Source organism: Chaetodon auriga, chromosome 10, assembly GCF_051107435.1.
Source record: "Chaetodon auriga isolate fChaAug3 chromosome 10, fChaAug3.hap1, whole genome shotgun sequence".
Taxonomy (NCBI): Eukaryota; Metazoa; Chordata; class Actinopteri; order Chaetodontiformes; family Chaetodontidae; genus Chaetodon; species Chaetodon auriga.
In genome coordinates, this window is record NC_135083.1 from 23,784,740 (window position 1) to 23,810,559 (window position 25,820).

Consider the following 25,820-nt stretch of genomic DNA (forward strand, 5'->3'; position numbering starts at 1 on the left):
AAAACAATGTATATGATCTGTTGGTGTTTAAATACATTTAAAAAGAAACGTAGCCTCGGTCAGAAGTCATGTTGTGATACCAAACAGCAGCTCTGGTGCTGAGTCTTCTTCAAGATCATTTCAGGTAGACAGATATTTGCCAGCGCGTCACCTGAACCTGTTCTGTGCAGCTGAAGGACGGTATCCTCAGTCACCGTATGACCCTGCTGCTGTGACAAAATATTTTTAGTGCAAAAGGAGTGAATTAGTTCGTTGCCCTTGGTGTTCTCTCCTGTACTTTTTCAGTAGAATAACTGGACGTTCTGCATCACAGCCTCAAGCTCCTGAAATCCTGTACTTACTCAGTGTTTTTTAGTAGTGCACGCTGCATTTCTACAGAATAATGTCACTATGACAATGAATAAATAAATATAAGAAGACGATGAACATGATGATGAGGCTCTATGTCTGTATGCAAAATATATGGAAACAATGGCTGTTTGGGAGGAGGAGAAAATAAACTTAGAAAAAAATTTGAATTCAGCTTTGCTGCTCTGGCCTGGTTGGTCTGATATGACCAGTTATGTCATGGTGGCTGTTTGCAGACTCTGGATTGATGCTGTGTAACTGACATTAAAAGATATATTGATGATCACATAACTACTTGCATGTGGAAGGAGTCGCGCGAAGTGATGAACTCACAGAGGTTCTTCCCTGGGAGAGTGTTTTGGTGACTTTCAGCTCCATCTTTTGATTTTCTAGCCTATAACTTTGCTGTTTGGGTCACCATATTGTTGTTTTTGTCTGCAGCGGGCAGCTGTCTTCAGTGAAAACCCATAACTCATCATCACCAAACAGCAAACAAAGTGAGCAAATAGCTTGTGAACACAGTGGAGCATTTAGCAGCGAAAGACTTACAAATGCCTGAAGGCCAGAAACACAAATGAGTGCTGATGTTGCTCCATGTCTGCTGGATGTGTTTCAGTTTGCCATATCAAATCATTGCTGCCCCTAAGTAGCCAAAAATATCAATTATTTTATGCAGCCAGGACAGTGACGTGGCCCTAAAATTAGTATTGGCACATTAAAAACAAGCAAACAAATGTGTAATACACATCAGAATGTGAAAAATACACCTCTCCAGATGGCACAAAGAGGACAGAGCTGGAGAAAGAAGCTTTTGAATATGCTGCCCCTCTCTCGCTTAACCTGCTCATGTTAGAGTTACTGTTGACAGTGTTTTCACGCTGCCCTCTTGGCAAGGTGTGAGAAAAAAGAAAAATCTAATCTCAAATAGGCCTCAACCTTGTAAAATAAGAGAAAGAAAAAAAGAAAACATGTAATAGTAGGAAAAGCACAGGTGCTCAGCCTCAACCAAGAATCAACAGGTTTGCTCACTCCAACCTTACCTGAGAGGCTTACTTTGTGGTTGTTGGGAAATCAGTGGTTAGTAGGGGTTCACTTGGTTTTCTTTACTTTTTAAACAGTGAAGCGGTTTTTCCGTTAATAACATTAACAATGGTTCTGTTCTTCAGGTGTCGTAAATTCTGACAGTGTGACAGTGAACCACAATGCACAAAACCAAAGTCTGAAACCAAAGCAGCTCAGTGGAATTCAGCCATCATTTGTTTTATTTTTCCTGCTGGGACATGTCAAACGTCTTAAAATTCCTGACTGTTCATGAATTTAACTCTGATCTAACTCTCTCTCTCTCTCTCTCTCTCTCTCTCTCTCTCATATATCTATAGATATTGCTGTTACCAAAGATGAAGCATCTTCAACATTTCAATCAAAATTAGTGCATTATTTTTGTTTTGTATAATTTTAGAGAAAAAAGAAAAGGAAATGAGCACTATACAAAAGTTTGGGCACCTCAACAGACTTAAGCTCTCCGATAACTTTTACGAAGGTCTCAGACCTTTATTAGCTTGATAGTGCTGTGGCTTGTTCACGATCATTGTATGGAAAGGCCAGGTGATGCAAATTTAAGAGCAGCCGTGGGCTCCTCTGAGCAGCTGCCCACCACTCTAATGGATGCTCATGAGAAGGCTAAAAGAAGACAGCGAAGAGTTTTCAGGTATTACATCAGTTCATAATGTACTGTAATTAATTAAAAAATGGCCATTAAGAGGAAGAGTGGAGGTCAAGTAGAGGTCTGGAAGACCAAGAAAACATTCAGAGAGAATTGCTTGTAGGATTGCCAGAGGGGTAAATCAAAGCTCCGTTTGACTGCAAAAGACCTTCAGGAAGATTTAGCAGACTCTGCAGTGATGGTGCACTGTTCTACTGTGCAGCAACACCTGCACAGATACGACCTTCATGGAGGAGTCATCAGAAGAAAACCTTTCCTGCATCCTCACCACAAAATGTTTGTAGAGGATCACCTAGAAAGCCTGATGCATGTTAGAAACAGATCCTGTGGACTGACACATTTAAAATAGAACTTTATGGCCACAGTCAGTAAAGGTATGTTTGGAGAGAAAATCAGATTTTCATGAAAAAACACCTCTCCAACTGACAAGCATGGGGGTCATGCTTTGGGCTTGCGTTGCAGCCAGCGGTATAGTTACAGTGGGCCTCAGTGCATGCTAGTTATGAAGCACAGACAATATCTAATATTTTTTTCTCTTAATCTTTTCATGTTCATTCTCTTTCTCTCTGATCAGTTGTATGTTTTTTGATTTTTGCTGGATCATGTCACACTCTTGCTGCCCTTTGTATACTGTAGTCAGAATTTTATTAATCCCATTTTTATGGATAAAGGTAATTTGTGCAACAGAACTAACGGATGGATGTGGGAGATGTCAATCAAGCACAGTTTGAGGTCTAATCAGGCACATAAGTGAAAACCCCTGTGTAGATTGACTTTTCAATAATTCAATAATATTTCAATCCATAGACTGTTGTCTAATGAAACAAGAATGGCCTTCAGTCACTTTTTGCACGCGATGATGCCACAAATCAACATCTTATCAAATATGGTTGTTTGGACTTTCTAGTATCATCTTACTGGCCCTCACATGAAGTTTCAGAAGACCTGCCAGTAATTCATCTCACAGATAAAACACTGATCTAATTTATGATGCTATTTTGTTCAGGAAAATATGACATTAATCCACTGAAGTGGTTTTCTCCTTGATATCAGTGCTGTATGATGACCATCGCCTTTAGGGCATAGCTCAAAAATCTTTTTGAGCACCACTTTATCACTGCCTATAATGGTGGCACAGACTGTACTAACAACTTTATGTATACACAGTGTTATGCATACACAGTTTAGTGCATACACTTTTGAGTACATGCACACCGGGCTGATAGCCAGCTGCAGTGGACCGATATGACTTCTGTCCAGAAGATGTCACTATACACTAAGAAACAAGGTGCAGTCATCTCTAACATTTAGCACCCACATAAATTTCATCTCTATACTTGACATCATACCGATTAATCAAAAGCGCTTACTACACCACTTCCCCTACATCATGTGTAATCAATATGCAAATTATATCACACAAGGTATAATATGATGCCAAATGTATTTTTGTTGCAGTTTTAGATTTTTGCACACCACTGCAATAATTTGCAGTGAGGAATAAAAGGAGAAAGAAGTAGAGGATAGCCCACCAAATAAGACTGTTATGATAATTTATATACTTTATCAGGGAAATTATTAATGAGGTATGTGATTTACAGGCTACAAGGTATTTATTTGAACTGCTTAGAGAATAGTTTCTAAAAGGGACATTAAAAGGGGGTTTTAGAATATCCAGCGAAATTTGGATTGTTTAGCTTGAATTTAACCCAGTGACATAGCTTAATGTGTGAACACCTGTACTTTAATCACTGATGGTGGAAATCAATTACCAAATCATAACAATTGTCCATTCAGATAGGGTTTGCTGGATAAATAAAATGTAAAAATATTTATTGTTCTCGTCTAGTGTTGCTCTAGCTATTCGGAGTAAGGTTGGGAGCCCCTGACAGGTCAGTCCTTCTGACAGACCTCCAAAGTAGAGGGCTCTTATTTTGAAGTCGAGGCTGAGAGACAGACAGAGCTGAGCCTTTTATTTTGAAGTCTCGTGGCGGCAACTCACCAGGCAGAGAGAGAGCGAGAGAGAGAGAGAGACTCTCTCATGGTCAGATGTAGACCGACACATTGTAGTCGTTCACAGCACAGCTTCACTGGCAGTGGCAAGTATGAGAGGAGATAAGTTTACAGGGTGAGCTAGGCTGATTGGCAGCCGCTGTCGCGTTCTTGGAGAGACAAAGCAAGCCGCTGGACGTCGAGAAGTCGTGGGACGGTGTGTGTTACTGGACAATAAGTGGTGGACACATAAGATTGTTGGACACAGAGCGGCTGTGGCGGCGGCGGCAGCGGCAGCAGGAGCAGCGCAGTGTGCTTTGGCGGCCGTCCCGCTGCTAGCGAAACATGAACAAGAACCACCGAGTGCCGAGCAGCCGTTCTCTGAGTGCCGTGGAGGTGAAGAGCAAGGTAACGCTGCGCAGGACGACTTCTTCTTTAGCTGTGTACTAGCTGTAGTTGTAGTCTTAACTCCCCCCCGTGATGACTACTCTGGCTAATTTAGCCTGCTAAGTGGCTTGATAGCAAGTTATAATGTCGCGCAAATTGCACAGATACAAGCTAAAGCTTAACCAGCCGACGCAGGTGTTGCTGCTACCTCGCTTGTCGCCCGCCATAGTTAAAACTGTGTTTTTAATGATGTTGTAGGTCGATTTTTCACATAAGTTTAATAGCTAGCTAGTAAGTTTGAAGGCGGGGGTTATGTCAGCTGACGCCGCAGTGAGCCAGTGTCACCTGTCACAGCGTCCTCCGTCGCTCACCTCTGCTCATTTATCAAACAATGACTCCAAGTTTGAGTCAAGCTTTCATGTTAGCTCAAACACAGAGGAAGTTTCCATAAGTTTGAAGACGTTTAGCTCTGTGAAATGTGTCCAGTATGGCTCGTTGGTGGCTGGAGCTTGTTGTGTCATTTTCCTGTGCGCACAGGTGTCACACGGCCTGCGTCAGGCCTGCGATCATACGCACATGCAGAGGAACGGGGCCTCAGGGCGATTTCTGCTCGTCAAAACTAGTTTTTACACTGTATGTTGACATAAAATGTGGCCTATTTATTGGTGCCACTATCTCTTTGGTTAACAGTTACAGTTGAGTTTGCCTCCAAACACTTTACTCAGAGAAATAGTGTACTTTTTGTTTGACTTTGTTCAGTTCTTTGCTAATACAAGCAGTCCAGGCTCATTTATCTCAGATTGTCGTCATGCGGGGGGCCTGTGTTGTTTCCCTGTCTATTACTACTATAATCCTGCTTTGTACCAATGAATAAGTTGATGAGTGTCCAGGTTGGCAGTGAATTGTAGATCATCTTTTGTCAGTGCTGGGCAACAGTAACCACAACACTTGGTACCTCTCATCAACACCGCCAAAGGGACATTGTGCTCTGTCTCAGCTAACAGTTGCCTAAAGATTAGGCATCTGCAGCCATTGATCCAGTGAGACCACACTGATTACTGTTACTCATACACCAGCAATGTATTTTGTGGGAATGCCTTTTTACTGAAAACACGTAGTCGTTCTTACAACTGCATACCAAACATTCAGTCAGGCGGCTTTATTACACAGTGCTGTTCATTCTTGAACAGATCGCATCCATGAACGCAGAAATATAGAGATGCACAGATCACAGAGTCTACAGTATTAAATAATTAATCACGTGTGCTGTGTTAGCTTGTCTCACATGGATGACAGGCTTACATAGAGCCTATGCTTATCACTCACAGCCCACATCTCAGATCATTTAAGGAGCTTCTTTGCAGTATTTTTGGCTCTTGAATAGTCAGTTTCTCCCTCACACCCATGTGCATTATACGATTGTGCTCTCATGTGCGTGCCTGTCTGCTCCATCCCAGTTTGGTGCAGAGTTTCGTCGGTTCTCGCTGGATCGGTCGAAGCCGGGTCGCTTTGATGAGTTCTACGGCCTCTTGCAGCATGTTCACCGCATCCCCAATGTGGAGTTGTTGGTGGGCTATGCCGATGTGCATGGCGACCTGCTGCCCATCAACAATGATGACAACTACCACAAAGCCATCTCCACTGCCAGCCCCCTACTCAGGCTGTTCCTGCAGAGGAAAGGTAAGCACAGCCTAAGTGTTTGGACAAAGAGTCCTAGTTTCCATCTGTTTGCCAGATCTATTTTCCAATGGAAAATGTAAACAAAGGTCTTGTGTTACCTTTGAATAGTACTGCATAGACATATGGGGCATTGACATAAGAGCAGGAAAGTATGTTATATCACCTTACCTTTTCAATTGTTTAGGATGCATGTTTCCCACGTGTTTTGTCCTCATTGAGTTGTCATTTCAAACAAACCTCTCAACATGCGTGTCCTCTAGCTATGTCTTTTGGTGTCTCTTTTTGACCCACATAGCTAAAGGTCAGTGACCTTGCTGAGATGCAGTGTTTGTTTCCAAAAACAATCTCTCTGCAAGAGCTGGACAAAACAAAACAAAACAAGAAGTCAACATAAAGTGCATTAAAGAGCTGATCTATATTTGCTGGGGTTTTTTTTTTGACTTCTCTCTGACCAAAGGCGTACTTGTCCTATTAGGATGTCCATGTTTTTGGTATGACAGTCACACCAGAGGTGTGTTTTTACTGTGTGAGGCTGGCAAGTTCCACCCAAACACATTTTGCATACAATACTCCTGTTTCTTACTGTTCCTGCTTCTGGTATATATATATGAATATTTGAAGTAGACCCCTAGTTAATGAGTTGCTGAGAGTGACCTGTTGAATGCAGGGAAGACCCCAGGGTGTGCAGGTCTGGCCTCGCGCTCTGTTGTGTTTAAGCTGTCTCGGTGTGCCATATGACCCTATAGAAGCTAAGCCACTTTGTCAGGAGGAGATTAGTGGGGTCACTGTGTAGCGCTGCATGGGACCATGTTTCAATTACACGCTCCAGACACTAGCCCCACGCTGGGCTCACTGCTGGCCACACACTCGCACAAAAACACATGAAAAACACAGTCATGCAGGCAAGCAGGCATCACACATCAGTCGTGCACTCACACAAACACTGCTGCTGAGGAAACAAAGATAGAAGATGCACACACACACACACACACACACACACACACACACACACACACACACACACACACACACACACACAAATGCAGCCACAACCCCCTCCAGACCCCATTACACTCAGACCCTGGTTTCCCTCCTGATTTGTCTGCCCCCCCTTCACCTTAGTACTAAGCACCAGTTGGTCCCAGCTTAAAAGGCTCATCAGTGTGCGGATGCAGCAAATTGGCAGCTTATAGATAATTTATTATACATCTGCTGACACCAGCTATTATCTCGAGTTATGGCTCTATAGTGAGTTAGTGGCGTCTCTATTTTGAGGCCAAGTCAGGTATGTAAGGCCAAGGGCCAACACTGAACACTAAGCACTGTTTGTTTATCTGGAAAGTATCTTACATCTTTAAAATTTACTCTCTTGGTTGCCATGTCAAATTGACCAGATGACAAATGATTTTAATTTGGAGAAATTGTTTCAGTGATAGAAAGCCCTTCATGACCTTGTTTGTTGTTATGGTGGTATCTGCACAATTGGTCCTACGGCAAACGGAGACAGGCCTTTTTTTAAAACCTTCAATTAATCCGGTGAGTCAATGCCAAACTCTTTCATGTTATCGGCAGCATAGGAGGAAGGTCATAGTGTAGTTTCATGGGGTCATAGCAGGTGGGCCACACTTAGTCAAAACTGTGCAAACCTTACCACAGTTTTCAGACCCTGACTACTGAGTAATTTCACTAAACCAGTTTGCGTTTAGTGCACCGCAGCATATCAGGCTAGAGTTTCAGGTTTACAGCCATCCGCTGGCTTGTAATGCCATTAGATGACTACTTTGTGCTTTGAGACTGCAACTGAGCAGTTATGCAAATGTATTTTTGAGATAGTCAGTGGTCAAATGCGATGTGATTGGTGATTATTGCATAAGAGCAGGACATCAGACAAGGCAGCAGTGTGGGCCAGCGTTTCTTACATGTTGGCCTCCATGGAATAGTGCAGTGAAATCCTATTTTTACAGATATCTGGAAAATGTGCTTGATTTGATTTGTGTGTGTCTGTGTGTGTGTGTGTGTGTGTGTGTGTGTGTGTGTGTGTGTGTAAAAAAAAACAGAAGGTATCTAGTCTGTGCACAGTTCAGTCCATGCTTGTCATGAGAAGTTTTTTTTGGCACTGCATTTTATTAGTCTGGAAGACTAAATCCAAGCTGTCCTGGGCTAGGTGCTCTGTGGGTTTTGTTCATTCATGACTGTGCAGATGATTCGATGGATGGATAAACGGATGGATGTTGGCTGTGAGTGTCTGTTGTTGTTGTAGTCTGCTTCTTGAATAATGCCCACATTGTTGTTGTTTCTGCATCAACGCTACATCACTGACCAGCCATTAGTGTTGTATTGTTCACTGCTGAAAAATGGGGTAAGTGTTTGTGCCTCTGTGTGGACGGCTGGACTCTGTCTTTGCCAGGCATTTTAGAAATGGCTTCAACACAAACCAGTCGGACTCAGCAGCAGCGGGTATCCCCTACACCTCACCCCCATGTCTGAACAATGTGGCGATGACCATTGAGCTGGCACTGAGGACTTCACTGTTTAGCGGTTGTCATGGGAGCAGCGGAGAGGCCCGTTCATAGGAGGGTTAACAGTGCGGGAGTGTCTTTAATGGTGATGGGGCCTGCAAAGCATTCTGGGAGGAGCAGTCCTGCTATCATTTGAAAACACAAACTGCTGAAGTCTGTCTAATCTGTCTTTGTACACCTTCATTTGTCATTTGGATGTGTGTGATAATCTCACATAAAACCTGATTCCCCAAAAATTGGGATGCTGTGTAAAACATGAATATAACAGAATGGAATAATTTGCTAATCCTTTTTGATGTATACTCAATTGAAAATCGTACAAAGACAATATATTTAATGTTTGACCTCATCGGCTTCATTGATTTAGATGTGGAATGCTCCAAAAACACCTGTTTGGAACATTCCACAGGTAAACAGGTTCATTGTAACGGGTGATAGTATCAAGATTCGGTATGAAAGGAGCATCCTCCAAAGGTGAGGTTCACCACTTCGTGAACACATGATTGGATAAAGGATATTGCAGCATGGGCTCAGGAACACTTTTGGAAAACTGGGGTTGTAGTTGTAGCTACTGTGAGTTGTGTATGTGTCACAGATACTACACAGACCATGTGAATGAATAACCAGAATTAATAAATCTAAGTGATACTGGTAATGATAGCAGACTATGATTCACAGACCGTACAGATGAGCTGTTTCCTGTTCCTCACTGTTTTTGCTGAGCTCTCTGTAAATGGAGAGCACTGTGGTTATTCGTCAGCTGTCAAATACAAAACGAATTACGTTGATGTTAGTTCCTCTCTTCTTGACTTATCAGTGACTGATGTCGTAGATGCTGACAAAGAGAAGCTTTTGCCAGCTGCTTGGAGACATGGCTGTTTGCATCTTGCCTTTTGCTAAGCTCCAGTCATTCTGTCAGTTGTTGTTTGTAATAACTCCTTGTCTTCTGTGTAGCTTGGACTGGAGGGAATCAGTACTATGATAATGTGATACAGTCAGAAGGTCTTGTAAAGTTTAGATCTGGAGCACATGGGTGAAGCATCTTATTAAATGCTCCTACTTGAGCTTAAGGTAGGTTTTCCCTGGATTTTTTTCAGACAGGTGGCTAAGACTGGTGAGCATGTGTGGCATTCGCAGTGTACACCGTTTGTTGCGCATCTTTTAGAGCTCTGTGCGCTGGAGTGAAAAACTCATGATTCCACATTTTGCTTCCCAACTTTAGCACAGATAAAGAAAAATGACAGAAAAGGGCACAGAGCCTGAATGAAAATGTGAAGACAACAATTATGTAGAAGAGAGTTTTCCATTGGGACCAGAGAACAGATACCAACAGGTGAGTCACAAGATGTGGCAGCTATTCGGGGGAAAAAAAACAAATAAATAAAAGAATAAAATGGAAGAAGCACTAAAATCCAATAAAAGAGGGTGTGTCCTCCGAGGGCTGTGCGATATGACCAAAAGCTCATATCCAGATAATGATATATATCATGATATTGCACATTTTTTATAAATTCAGTGTATAAGTAGTTCATATAGGATGACCAACCATGTCCATATGACAGAAGTAGGCCGTTTTTTAGGTGTGATCACCTTGTTTTGTCTTATTGTTTTTATCCTTTTGGAAGTTTTTGGTAAATATATGTGCAAAATGCTAATATCGGTTGATATCAGGATGATTTATCCATCTAGATGTAGCTGACATTTATAACCCACCAAACTATTCTGTTATTATTAGAATTATTAGAATTATTGCAGTGTGTGTGATTCGAGTACTTCTCAAATAATTCTATGTTCGTACATTCATAGAACACGCCCACGATGATGTTTGATTGGCTCGGAAACCTTTTGAATCACACCATGTTTACCTGTTTCAGTCATCCAGAACGCTCTTTGCAGTTGTGCTCACACAACGTACGTTTTCCAGATTGTCATCCATGTAGAGGTAGAAGCTTTCCAAGCAGTTTCTTCAGGGTGTGGTTTTGTTTGGTTACATTACTCATTTCTCATACAGTTTCAGTCCTAAATAGCTTGTAACTGTTCAGCAGCCAGGTACAGGGGAAGGGTATGGAGAGAAACAGGAATGCTTTTATTTGCGTATCCCAGCAGGGACTGCCTTAGTAATTAGTAACTAGTGCATGAGTCATCCAAAAGGAAATGTACAGTGTGAAAGTGCAACACAGACAAAGTCTACACACCTTGCAAAGCAAGCATTAGAGTAGGATAAGAGCAGCACCTCTGGGTGTGATAAGCAGTGTACTGAGTCTGTGAAGTAATGAAAGGGAGAGATGGAGTGAAAATGTGACAGCGTCAGAGAGCCACATGAAGTGTGGTGGAGAAAAAGACTTGGATGGAAGAAAAAGTTGAATGAGCGAAGATGCCACAACTTGTTAGGAGGGAGAGAGTTATACTGTGAACCTGAGATGAAAGGACTGAAGTGAGAGAGCCAAAGTGCTGGCAGGTGTAATCAGTGCCATTTTCCCCAACGAGCACACAGGAGAGAAGTTTAGGAGCGCAGTCTGTGAAAATAATAGAAACCAGCCACCCCGACTTTGGATCCAAGTTTTCCACAGAGCATGAATTATTCCCGAGGATGATGTATGTAATGAATGAAGGAACGGTGGATTCATAGCATGGGAGGAGGAATGTGTGAAGGAGGAACATATCTTAGGCCTAATTAGAAAGATGGAAGGATGAAAGGGGGAGAGAGTAAACAGTATTAAAGAGGGAGTAATGTATAAGGCATTGTTTAGGCAAGGCATGTAATTAGAGATGTGGGGAAAGGAGAGGGAGTAGTACAAGTGTGATTGGAATGCAACGAGAGAGAGAGAGAGAGAGAGAGAGAGAGAGAGAGAGAGAGAGAGGAGGATAGTGGGAATAGTATTAGTGCAGGAGGAATGCAGAGTGAGGCCCAAGCTGGGGAGGGTGGGAGAGAGAGAGAGAGAAAGAAGTAAAGAGAGGGAGAGAGATGGATGAAGACGGAAGGGAGGGAGGGGGCATTTTGGGTGGAATGTGGCCAGCCTCTGATCACGTCTGTTGGCTAGATTAGACAGGACAGCAGGCCAGACTGGACCCTCGGGTAAACAGCCCGGCTCGACCAACGAGGGGTATATAGATGGACGGAAAAAGAGATAGTGAATAGTCGAGAAAATGAAGGAGAAAAAGTTAAAGAGCCAGAGAACAATTAAAGCGAGAGGGCATGCAGCCTGGCAGGATAAAACCTCATTCTCTACCCTTTCTGGATGAGACTGTGCAGGATGCAAGAAGATGGAGGGGGGGTGGCTTGGAAGTTGGAAGAAGAGTTGGGGGGAGACAGTGGGAGTCCAGGCTCTGTTATGCAGACAGTCAGAAATTCACAGCTCAGGCTCAGTTAGGAAAGATGAATGGATAGAGGGAGGAAAGGAAGTGGGGAACTGAAAAAAAAAAAAAAAAACATCCTGGATGAGAAACATGAAGGAGGGAGAAACGTCACTTTGGACCAACGTGGAAAGAGAAGGGGGGAGTGAGGGAGAGGCAGTGGGCAAACTGGCAAAGTGACAGGAAGAAAAAAACGTGAACTGTTCGCTGCAAACTAGAAGGGAGAAACTGAAAAACAGTAAAGATGGTAGTAAGTGAGCTGTACTTTGCACAAATGCAGCTAAGAAACAGGAAGGAGCATCTGCTGAATGTGTCAGGTAAATGTGTGACATGCTGGAACGGATTGTTGAACTTTGTCAGCTGGGACTCAGAAACATGTTATAAATGCCAGCTGATGCATTGCTGTTGGAGAAATCCTCATACAGACTCAAGCGTTGAAACAAGAAGCCTTGTTTTGGGCCATTTTAGTTCATGTCACTGGTTTTGAAGGTGCTGTGCAACAGAGAGGAGCGTGTCATCATTTATTTGCAATTAAAGATGAAACTCATGGATGGAAGTTGAAGGTGATAAAACAAATATAAAGACTGGAGTTGGACATATTAGAATACATTGATAATTATTGGTATCTTTTCATTTTGGCTCGCAAGCGGACAGATGTATTTCTTAGTGGTTTTTAATTAAAAAGCATTCTTTCTGTCCCCTGGGGTTGACGTTAATGCGATGATGATGTGAAGCGTGATAACTGATATGCTTATCTGTGAGTTTCTTTCAGAACTCCATTCCCGTGTATTTACTCTGGCTAGCTGTGCGCCATAGTCAGCAGGCTTTGACATGCAGCTCCACTGTTGCTTAACTACTGTCACTGTTTGTACTTTATTTGCTCCTTATCCCTTCTACATTCATTATACAGTCTGTCCACCTCTAAGAAGCCGTATAAAAACTGACAGCGGGAAAGAATCACAAAACAACACTCACATGCCCATATGTACATTGAAAAGCTTATTGGTTGCTGTAATGTTTTCCTGTTCATACTAAGATAATGAGGCTCCAACATCAAGTTGAATACAATATCAACAATATCCCTTTCAATACACATATGGGGAAGTCAGTGTTGTTTTAATGGCACTGGTGCATTTAGTCAAATTTGTGATGCTGTTACATCTTTTGTTGTGTTTGCTGCGGTGCAGTTGGCAAAAGGTTCATCTTGGCCATGAAAAATTGGACTCAGTGGCCAGATCCACCTGCAGGCTGGCTGTGTTGTCTTCCATAGCCAGAAGCACAGAGGCCCCTTGCTCATCCCACCCCAGTTAAGTCCCTATGCAGACGAATGAGAGACAGGATTGTGAGGCTTGACTTGGATTTCCCTAGCCTGTGTGGCTGCTCCTCCATCCTCCCTGAGGTGTAGTCCTTTCTCTCCCTACTTCTCCTGAAGGCTACATATAGCAGGTCTGCACAGAAGGCTAAGTTCATCAGACCCAGATCTAGCCACCTCACCCCAGACTTCACCCTCCTTCCTGTAACCTGGTACTGAAAGCTACATCGCATGTGACTTGGCCCTGTCCCCTGCCCCGCCCTATCCCAAGATCAGATCCAGCCTCAGTCCCATGGACACCCCTACTCCTAGCTACCCTGAGCACCAGCCCAAGTCCAAGCGCCAACTCTATTCCCTCCACTACCAGTCCAGTTTGCATGCCCCATGCTGACTCTGAGCAGTGTGTCTCAGCCCCTCATCAGATCCACACTTACCTGTCCCATTCCCGGTCATCTAATCACTGACCTAGATAAACCCTTGTTTCCACACCAGGTGCTACATCTATTGTCCCAATGCTGGCCTCAAAGGACCATTGAGCCCTGTGCTTTATTTACTTGTAGTCACAGCAGTAGCTTTAAAAATCACAGACTGACAGAGAGATCAGTTCAGCCACAGAGCTACAATGAAAGAGAGGGATAGTGGAGGCAGAAAGAGGACAGTCTGTGAGACCAAGAGGGACAGGCAGAGGTGGACACATAAAAAAGGCTCCTGCTGAGAGATGGACCAGGGTGACTGAGGGACAGATTGACTGAAGGGCACAGGGAAGAAAAATGGGAGGGTAAGGAGGAGAGGAGGTATTCCTGGAAAGAGAGAGGTGTCTTTGTCAGCACAAAAGAAGTTGATGGAAGTGCTTCATAATGCAGTGACGACGGACAGAAAAGTTCTGTACAGTATGAGTGCAGACTGGCAAAGAAAATGTGATGTTACCCCATCGCAGCCTTTAGTAAGCAGCAGCATACTGCCGCATCACAGCTGGTTTACCTTGCAGTGTAGATTTTAGTTTTGGTGTTTTTTAATAAATGACTCCTGTCAAGACGGAGTAATAAAACAGGACCGATGAGAGTAAGGGAGAATCCAGTGAGATTATATGAGGAGGCCAAGAAGCAGGATAATGTTCATGACTGGGGTCTTTTGAATTATGGATTTAATATGTAATTCCTCATTGTCAGCTCAGTTTCTCATCAAGACTTTGTCTTTGCTCCAGCTTGCCTCAGACCTCTGCAGGTCTCTACAGCGTCTTCCTTTGCCAAACTCCTCACTTCTATCAGTTCACTGTGTCGTCTGCTTTTCTGTTTTCTTCTTGTTTTCTTCTTTCCGTCCTTTCCTCTCAGCACTCTGCCGTTGGCCTCCCTCCTTCCATTTCTTTCTCCTTGTCTTATCAGCAGCATTAAGGCACTTTATCTGGGCTGTGCCAGGGAGGTATGCTCACCACACCAGGAATAGTAACCCTCTGGGAATTTACTCCTTTGAAAGTTTTTTATCACCTCCTCCTCCTCCTCCCTCTCTCTCGCTCTCTCTCTCTCCCTCCCTCCCTCCCTCTCCCTCTCCCTCCACTGTGTGTATTTGCTTTATTTGTGTCTTTTGTTTGACACCATCCCCGTTTTTTTCTCATCGACACACATACACCCCCCCTTCCTCTCTCCCTCTTGTATCGTTCTGTGTCAGGAACACTGTGGTACTGGCTGTGTGGTGAACGTCCAGACTCGTCCATCAACAAACCTGAGTGTTTCCAGAACACTACAACCTTCAAGTGCTTGTCTTTTTCTTTGTTTTTCTTACTCTGATCCTTGAGACATGTTATGCTTGGATACTGAAGGCTGGTCATGGGCAGCTTGTATTGATTATAAACACATAAAGACTAACAGTAACAGTTGCAGCAGTAGTAGTAGTGATAGTGATAGCGGTGGTACTTATGACTGTGGTGTAGCTCCTTCCTGATCTTATTGTGTCACCTGGACACGGAATCAGGTTTCACTGACACAGCACCCAGCATGAGAAGCACAGGGAAGTAATGGATTGTTACCGTCATTGTTGTCGTCAGGGATCATTATGTTACAGGGAGAGCCATGGCCTTGTCATCCTGCATCATCATAATTGTAATGGTGTGTAACCAGGGGAGAAGCTGTAGCCACTGAAGAAGTGGGTGTAATGACTGTGTCGGAGTGGGTGTATGCATGAGTGGTACCAGAGTGTATTAATGTCTGCTGAAAAAGGTGCGGTTCGACACAGTCTCGTAGCTTTTTTGATTTCAATTTTCATAGCACACAAAACCTTTTCTGTGAGTAAAAAACATATTTTCTGTAATATGTTTTGGTGGAGATAAGTAGTTTGTGTAATGGACAGTGAAGGTTAGGATGGCCGGTCAGGACAAACATGCTGCAAAGGCCCAAAATATTTACATTGGAAATGTGCAGTACCCTCAGAAACGATGCCAAATACATTAACAGCAAACACATTTCGTGTCATGTCACCTCTTTACTCCACTTTTCCACTCTGGTCTGGTCTCTCTCTCTCTCTCTCTCTCTCTCTCTCTCTCTCTCTCTCGCTCAGGTCAAAAATCTATATTTAGTATTCAGTATTCAGTGTTTTTCTGTTGCATTTGATTTGTATGAGTTTCTGTATGGAAATGTTCTGGGCTGGTGCAGCGCCTTTGCTCCTGTCGGTCACGGTGGATAATGATGTCAATACCTGTAACATGTTCTGCGTGCCTGCACATCCCACGTATCCTGAGCCGCTGACAGGGGCCCTTATAAAGCCAGAGTCCAGAGTTGGAGCGTGATGCATCCAGACTGTGTGAAGAATAGAGCACTGAGGAAGAGGATGTGTTCAAGCAATGCGTGCCAGTTTGCACAAGTGCTTTCCTCTCCTTAGGCAGAGTGGTCTCAGTCCCTTCAATGCCAGTATAGAAATGTGTGTGTGTGTGTGTGTGTGTGTGTGTGTGTGTGTGTGTTCCATACTACAGAGGAGAATGACTAAGCATCACTGCATGTGTCCTCACTTGTGACGATGTGTGTTGGGTTGTCATTTTCTCCTCCATTGCCTCGCTTCCTTTGCTCCTCACTGACTCCATTCAAAGTGTGGGAAATCAGAGCAGCCTCTGCATAGTTGGAATACCTAACCTGCACAGAGCCATGGCAAGTGCAGGGCTCGGGATTATGTTTTTTTCAGGGTTTGTGAATTATGCCTTAATTGTGATACTGATACACTGCAGGTGTGTCTTCTGTCATGGTTATCGCCTGAGGAGATGAGAAGACAGCCAACAGGGCTATGTTCAGACATATTCATCATGGGCTGGTGACAGAGAGTTGGTCTGCATTAGTTAAAGGGGTACTGCACTTCATTAAAGGTAGGGGACTTGACTCACAAGAGACCGATTAAAAGCATAAAAGACTGTAGTGTGGGTTAACACCTGATACTACAATTCCCGCACTGCAGTCAGCAGCATCTTTTCATTAGACCCTCTTTGCCTAGTAAACACCAGCACCTTTCAAATGCAGTGCCCCCTTTGTTTCACAGACTTTCCTTAAGAATTTCTAGCTGTCAAGCCCGAGCTGAGTTAACCCTGAAGACATCATTATGACATAATCGAGGGTTATTTTCTCAGACTTGACCAAGCTCCTCCAGAGCCACTGAAGACATTAAACAGTTGTTGTGTACTACTGTCCATGTCTATTAAATTGACCATTAGCTAAATCCCTACTACCCCAAACAGCGGTTGTCCAAATGTGCTGTCCTCGGCAGGTCCGTAAATCATTAGAATTTTTTTTACATGTTAAAGATTTTACGTTTTGTTTTGTTTTGTCAAAATAGAAGAGCAAAAGTTTAAGAATGCATTAAACGATGTGTTTGTCTGCCCTGATGATTATTAGCGTATTTGTATAACTAGCTTACTGTTCACACTAGTAAGCTAACCAATTGTTACTTCCAAAGGCAAGTAGAATTTCATGCTAAATTACAGGCTATGCTAAAAAATCCCTACACAATAGCACATCCACAAGATGCTACTATATTAGAGTGCAGGCCCCATTCTGCTCTTTTTTATTTTAACAGTCCAGCAATTCTTACATTTTTCCTTATCATATGTAAAATACTCAGATAATAAACTGCATATGGCATGCAAGTGTAGCAGCAGTAATTACGGGGGGTGGGGTTTAGCAAAAACAGATCTATATGTCTAAAATCAGTGAAATGTCCCTTTTCTGCATGTGGGTAATAAGCTCATGTGGAGGGAACTTAGGAAGACTTGTCGCTTTTGAATAGAAAAAGTGGAACTATTAGAAAAACTGGTGGACAAGTTCTTGATGTGTGCGTTGAATTGTTGCAAATTGGTCCATAAATGTTAATACAGTTTAAACAGCAGCCTTGTGTGAAATGTCCTCTCAAATCATGGCAGGATAAAACCTTCCTGCGCCCCCCCCCCATAGTTGACCTCTTGTTTTTCAATGAATCATTAGCCATACCAGCTGCATACCTGTACAATCTGAGGCTGCAGCAAACCTCAGTCATGTGTCACATATTTACAGAGCACAAAGGGTAAAAACTGAACTTATGTATGTGCTATATATGCAAACCAAACAGCAGACACCAAATAAGGTCTCTGCTGCTCAAAGAAAGGATGGACACTTTCATGTTAGAGGTTGTACCTTCAGCCATTAGCCAAGCAGCTTTTCAGGGGCTCATGATGTGTCTGTCCAGCTGGCTTGCTCAGGTCAGATTGTCTGGAGAAAAAAGTGCCAACCTGCTCTCTAATGTTTACATGAATGATAAATTCACATTGGGTTAGCGGGTTGTTGCCCATTCGCCGTAAAACGACGAGCACCCAGTATGCGGTAGTCAGTTGTGATTGTTGCACTTCTGCTTTCCTTGATGGTTCTCATTTATTCCCATAAAGCCAAAGGTCAAACACATGGTGTGCATGCATCAGTAGCACGATATTTGATGGAACTGGCTCTAAGTCACATTTTTGTGAAGAATATTTTTTTCCTCATGTATATAACAGGTAACTTTGACAAACATGTATAGAATACCTATATACTCAGGGTGAGCGATATGGGTAAAATCTTCCATCTATGTATTTTTATATCACGTAACAGTATATATCACAGTACAGTAATTGTTCTGTACATTCAATGAAGAAGTTGTCTAAAATAGCCAGACTGCACAATACTTCACATTTTTATTATTGTCGTCTTTTATTTGGAACTCCCACACAAACAAAAACAACTGCCTCACATGAGACGACACTTAAGTGTTTGTGCTTCCTTGTTGCAGTCTGTGTATGCCAGCTGTCCTCACCTGCCATCAAGGTGAAAAAAAGGAAGACACCTTGTCTTTGCTGTGTACCAGCCATGTACAAGTCCTTTAGTTGTCTATTTACACATGACAACCAAATATTTTGTTGTATCCTCCAGCAAATTGTTTTCAGTGTCACTGGGACGATTGGAGTAGTATTATTCTCGAGCCCTGTGTGCAAATAGAAATGGAAACAAAAGAAGGTAATTTGTGCTCGAACAAATGAAGAGCAGTGTGTGTTTATATTGCCTATAGGCCTTTGTAGCCAATTAGACTGAGAGCTTTACTCCTGTGCTCTAATGTGCTATAATGTAGCAATGTTTTTTCAGAGTATTGGGTTTCACAGTGCTGCTGTTCATTAGTGCTCTGGCATCACCACTAACCAGAGATAAACCTTACAGACGCATGTGTGCTCTGTGTGTGTGTGTTTAAATTAACGCCTGCTTGTGTGTGCATGCATATGATGCCTTCATGTGCTTGCAGACTTACACGTACTGTGGTGAGACAGGAAGCTGCATGCATATGCTATTTGCCACCTGCACAGCATGTCTTTGTCGTGCATGTGTGTGCGTTTGTGTGTGTGCACGCGCCAGTGAGTGGCCCTGAGGGACTGTCCTATTCTCTTTCCTCAACTATCACTCTATTGTCAAGGCTGGCCTTTCGTATGCTGGAGATAGAGCGATGGTTGAGATGAAAAGAAGTCGAGAAAGAGTGAAATGAGATGTGAAGTGCTGCCTCCTCATCTGCGTGACTGCACTGCAAGAACACGTGATAGGGAGAGAGAGGTGTGTGTGCGTGTGTGTGTGTGTGTGTGTGTGTGTGTGTGTGTGTGTGTGTGTGTGTGTGTGTGTGTGTGTGTGTGTGTGTGTGTGGAAGTGCTTTGAAACCCCCACCTGTACACCCTTTTTGCATAGTGCTCCTCTTTATGGCACTGTTTACATGCATGCCAAGGGAAAGGCATTTTGGAGGAACAGTTTGAGCAGGAACAGAGCTCGGATGATGAAACTACTGTTTCAGGATTTTGACCTCACACATGAAGCTATTCTGGCTCTATTTTTTTTTCTCGTGTGGAGTTGGCCCCTGATGTCAGGGCTGGCAAAGATATAGTAAATGTGTATACACTAGACTCGTGCCTCATGGGAACTGAAACGCGAGACTGACGCTCTTTCTCGAGACAGTTGATCCTTTGTTTAGGTTTTGGGGATGGAGAGGGGAGTGGTGGGGTGCGTACCTGAACCTGAGAGCTGGAATCTTTATCAGCCACGTGAATGGATATTTTCCCAGATGACTCACACACACACACACACACACACACACACACACACACACACACTCTCAGAGGGAGAGACAAACATCAAGGAGAGAAGTATTCAGTGTAAGACTGCCAGAGTTTTATTTATAGAGCACTTTGATCTAAAAACCGAGTGTTGTAAAAACAGCAAAAAGTGATGAATATGGAAAAGGTGAAAAAGTTCAGGACATCTAAAGAAACATGTTAAAAATAACTCCAGAAATAGACAAAAACTTGAGTTTCTCAGGCAAAAAAGAGAACGAAAGTCACAAAGATAATGTTAATGTTTAGCGGCTTGCATTATGCTGGTTAACTATTACAGAGCCAAGGTCCAGTTTTTCTCTCCCTCACTCGGCCAGCCTGTGGTCTAGTGTTAAATAGCAGCCATGTTGGGTTAAAGTCTATAGTAGCTCGACAGCATGCACACTTCCTTTTTAACAAAGGGCAGGGTGGCATCCCAGTGACTCATGCAGTTAAAACGTGACAGTAATATTCTTGGTTCAGATGTGACCTCTTTGGCATTCAAACCTACTCTGTCATCTGAAACAGATGCCAAAAATCTTTTTAAAGAGTACTTCGGCATTTGGAGGAATGCACTTATCCATTTTCTTGCAGATAGTTTCGTGATGAGATGATACCAGTCTCATATCTGTTCATAAAATATGAAGCTACAGCCAGGGGACAGTTAGTTTAGCTTTGAAGTCTGTACTGAAACTTGAAAACGACCTGCAGGTGACGAGGCTGCCATAAGTCACTATGCCAGCCACAAGGAGTGTAACGCCCTGTGGAACTACTTGGCTAATCGTTTTCAAACTTTTGTTTTTTATCAATGAAACAAAAACCTATATAATGTCTCAATTAGTCGGTTTTAGAGGTGCTTGTTGGCACCTCTAAAACTTCCTGTCTTCATGCTATGCTAAGCCAAGCCCCGTAAAACTGTTGGTCAGGAGCATGACTTAGGACTTAGGACAGCCCCTTTGGTCAGTAATAATGCCTTCCTTGGGTCTAGATGTATTTCTTGAATTTGTATCCCAGGCTGAGAAAAGAGGATGCACTTCAGTCATTCAGGATAATGTCTGACACCAACCATATGCTCATTAACTCTATCATACAGCATCTCACCAGATGCACGTTCTGCCCTCCCACAAAGGTGGGTGGGAGCAGAGTGCTGATGAAGGGCTTGGACTGAGCACCTGGTTGGCGAATGTAACATTTTGCATCAGTATGACCTGAGGGAAGTTCTGGGGATCAACGTCTTATGTGTGTTCAGCACAGACTAGCTGCAGGGATGCCTCAGGCTGAGAGCTGCTCCATTGCAAAACATTATTCATTTCACTGAAAACACATGATGCAACAGAATGTCAGCCTGAATAATGACTTGATCTGTAATGAGCCTGGTATGAGGAAAATTAACCAGCTTTTGTTAACGTGTGTCCTCTTTGTTCCTCTCCTCCCTTCTCCCTGCCTCCCTTCCCCCTTTTTGTCACCATGTCACATCTTTGTCCTCTCTTCCTCTTCTGCACTTCTCTTTCTCTACTTCCTCTATCTTTCATTTTGCAGAGGAAGCTGATTACACGACATTTGGCACCGACTCACTGACCAGAAAGAAAAACACAGTGCTTTCTGCAGTTCTTTTGCGGCCCGACACCAACAGGAAAAAACCACCAGTGATCATCAGCCTACCAAGGGACTTCCGTCCTGTCTCCTCCATCATAGATGTGGACATCCTCCCTGAGACGCACCGACGTGTTCGCCTGTACAAGCACGGCCAAGAAAAACCTCTGGGCTTCTATATCCGTGACGGCTCCAGCGTACGGGTCACTCCACAGGGCCTGGAGAAGGTCCCAGGGATATTCATCTCTCGCATGGTGCCCGGCGGCCTGGCAGAGAGCACCGGCCTGCTGGCAGTCAACGATGAGGTGCTGGAGGTCAATGGTATCGAGGTGGCTGGAAAGTCTCTGGACCAGGTGACAGACATGATGATTGCCAACAGCCACAACCTCATCATCACTGTCAAGCCTGCCAACCAGCGGAACAATGTCGTTCGCAGTGGAGGAGGAGGAGGCGCGGCGTCCGGCAGCTCAGGGCGTTCGTCGGACAGCGGTGCCAGCTACTATGGCTACTCATCGCACGGTGGGGTCAGTGCCGCGGCCTCCATGCCATCGCACATCATCCAGAACTTCCCTGTCGGAGAGCTGGAGAGCGACGAGGACGATGAGGACCTGGTGATCGAGGCAGGAGGCGAGGCTGAGCCCATCAGACGTGCCCCATCCAACTATAGCATGCCCTCGCTGCCTCGCTATGAACCACACCTCAACCTCCGCTCTGCCACCACCTCCGCCCTTTCCATCAACGCCAATGGGACCCTGCCAGCCAGCGGCAGCAGTGGATCACTAAGCAACGCCAATGCCACTTTGACCACACCATCACCAGACAGAGCGCTGGAGAGGCGGAGTCTGGAGGAGGATGGCACTGTTATAACTCTGTAGACTTGGAATCATACACTGGAAACCAGAGAGACAAACACCCAAATACTACTACACACACTTCTGGGAGTCATGGATCAGAAAATCAAACACAGGAAAATACTGTACCATCGCTCGGTGATTGTACATGAGAAGCACAATGAAATGTGTACATACTAAGTCTCAACGCGACACTGACACCTAAATGTTTGTTCATCCCTGACATTTACACGTCAAACACTGCACCCCATACTTTGCTCCTTTACATGCCAATGACGCATGTGTGTGCCATAGTGGTGACGCCCTCCCTGCTTCTGCAGGCTCAAAAATGACAGAGAAAGAAGTGTAAAAAAAAAAAGTATAATTTGGTGCCCTCCCTACCCTCCACATTGTTTATAAATCACTGGACGCACTTGTTTTTACCCCTAAAGCGGTTGTTATGCTGAGCTTCCACTAGAGGGCAGCGATGAGAAGCCCCATCCTCCCCATTTCTTCCTAACAGCCCCATGAATAGATGAAGGTCCTGTTCATTCTTACCATAACGAAAACACACTGAAGCAGGATTTTAGCTCAAGCATTTCTTGACAATCTGTTTTTTGTTTTTTTTGTGCAGTGTCATCCGACACCCCACCCCTGCTCCTCAGTATGATCACTCCCTTCCTCCTGTTGACCACAGCATGCGATTGGTACACGGTTGCGGTACTTTCCACACAATGCAGTGCCACAACAATCGACCAAGTGCTGAGATCTGCAATAATACTGTAGTTTTTATTGAAGAGAAACCGCCTAAAAAACAAGTCTGGGTTCGTTGTGTTTGCTCAGATGCTTTTAACCACTGTTATTAGCTGCTTTCCCTTTCTCTACCTGCTGTGATCATGACTGACTGATAATGAACGGCTGATGATTTTGATTATTCCTGGGAGCAACTTGTCTTTTGAAAATCCCTTTACTATTAGCCCTGTGTTTTATATCATTTTAATGTTTGTTTCAGTTTCTTCTTTTTGTAAAAAAGAGAAAATACTAGCAATACTAGATACAAGTGACTGTATGACCAGTTTCCACCTGACCCTTTGGAGTGTGTGGGTCACTCTAGAAAATTGCTCCTTCCTGGGAATGGGACATTTTAGATGAATCTCCCTCTCAGATTTCCTTCATATTGCACTCTCTCCTTTCCATGACAAGGGCTATATCCCCTGCTGCATGTGTACAAATGACAAAATGTGAATGTGCTTTCATTTGTTTTGTTTTGTTTTCTCCCTCTTGGTTCTCTCTGGTCCATAACTCTATATATCTGATCTGAGTGCTGTGAAGTTTATTCATCTCTGTTGGACCTGAGTTCACTTGGATGTGTCTTGAGGCATTCACATATGAAAAGTGTTCTCTCCAGTACATTTTCTTTCGTGTCTTCATTCTCAGTTTGTTCAATTAATGACACACTATGGGAGAATGTTAAGACAACTGGTTTCAGAGTAGCCTAAATGGCCTATAGTCAATATTGGCTGTACTGTATAATAGCTGTACTGTAACATTATTAGCAAAAACAACCACAGAGGTGCGTTGAAGTGCGTAATACGTACAGTGATGGCGGAGAAACTGCATGTATCTCAAAATAATTCCTGGTCAGACTGAGTCATATTTAAACAAACACACACGCAGGCACACTGGGCACAAACGCTTTCTGTATTTGATAAAGGTGAGGTCTGTCTGAGGTACAGGATGTCTTGGCTCTGCTATGTATGTGCTATTTCCATTGAAGCTGTTGTTTTCCTTAAAAAGGCTGTAATGAACTTCCTCTCTGACAGATCAGGCCTGAACTTAAGAAAATCTTCTGAAATCATGGTTCAGTTTTTTTCCCCTCAAAGCTGCACTTATACGCATTGTTTTAATTTCCACTTGTTAAAAAAATCAAAAGCCCCCGAGGCAAATTTGTGGTTTTCAGCTGTATAAATACAAGTGAAGTCGTATTCACCGGCAAAGTTTCATAATGCAGCTTTAAATTGTACTTGTGGGGTTTTCGCACCTGTCTCCAATTCATTTGCTGGTGAAATCACTCAGAAATGTGTGCTCCTGATCATATCCCACGAAAGGCTCTCCACAGAAAGTAATAATTCTGCCACAGTTTTACTTCCTGTTCTTGAAGCGGATCCATCATGTTTATAGGAGCATATATCCATTAACGCTGCATGCTGCTGCTTACTGTCTCCCTGAAGTGAGAGCAGAGGCTCTATTATTTCCCTTATTGATTTTCAGCAGTTTTAACTCCCATTAAAAGTGAAACATTTACATAGATTTTTAGCTCACTCACATAAACATGGCTGACGTGCTCTCAGTCGTCTTAAATGGGTTTGTGAACTGATGTGCACTTGAAACACGGTACATTCATACAGATTATGTTCATCAATTGTCGTTCTGGTCATTGTTTGAATGTCTGATTGGCCAATCAAATAGTGAATATCATTGACTGGAAACCAACACACAGGTCACATATGTGCACTCACTAGTGTATTTCAAGTTATTTGCATACAATACTGTCTTTTTGGCCTTTTCTGGTACACTGAGTGCTGGCGGGAGTCTGTCTTCTTTCATTCCTGACATTAAACAGTAGTGAATGGTACTCTGAATGGAAGACTTTTAGAAATCGATGTTAATTTATTTTCTTTATTTCTAACTTTACACAGGACACTGGGATTGTAACCACAGCGACATTGTTATTTATTCTCTAATCGTGCGTCTGCGTATTCTCTTCCTTTGTACACATTTTATGACTTTATTTTTATAACTGATATGTGCTTGTTTATTCATGATTGTTTTGGTTATAAATCTCATGGTAGATCGCCCAAAAGATGATTTTAGTAGGAGGTTTTACTGTTCTGGCTAAAGCAACAGGAGAATGCGTGTGCAAGACATGACACTATTATTTTTTTTCCATACTGTGAATTACCAATGTTATATTGTGGGAGAGAAACAACCTTAAAACAGGCTACATGTTTTACTTTGTGTCCAATTTTTATTTTATTTTTTTTAAGTGATCGAGCAATGATTTTTGCTTGCCAGATAAATCCTATGGTATAGATTTGTAATGAAGATTGTCAGTATTTTCATATCGATGCTATATATGATGTACATTTTTATCACATTTAATGAAAATGTTTGAAGATTCAACTGGAGATATATGAATAAATTGATGTACACCTGTAATTGCTGATTGGAGGAGCTGGATAAAATAAACTAATGTGTAGCAGCCTTCATTGTTTGATGTCTTTCAATGCGTAGAAACACCACGTAAAGGCTATTGTACCTTAGTGTTGTACATAGCGTATAAACTGAACAGGTGTTCCTTTAGCTTCATTGTGGTGTTTTGGCGCCATCTGCAGGACAATTCAGGAAGTTGTTTTTCTTTGGGAGCGCTTGATTTGCTACAGCGGTGAAAACGGCGAACTGTTGACCAACTCGCGTC

General features: G+C 43.2%; 1 protein-coding gene across 1 annotated transcript; it reads left to right on the plus strand.

Annotated features, from left to right (window-relative positions):
• Positions 1 to 4,026: 4,026 nt before the first annotated feature.
• Positions 4,027 to 25,602, plus strand: pard6b (par-6 partitioning defective 6 homolog beta (C. elegans)). The gene is made up of 3 exons (XM_076740986.1): positions 4,027 to 4,471; positions 5,908 to 6,130; positions 21,459 to 25,602. Exons 1-3 carry the CDS (start codon positions 4,409 to 4,411, stop codon positions 22,385 to 22,387), a joined length of 1,215 nt encoding a protein of 404 aa, XP_076597101.1. The 5' UTR covers positions 4,027 to 4,408; the 3' UTR covers positions 22,388 to 25,602.
• Positions 25,603 to 25,820: the final 218 nt, after the last annotated feature.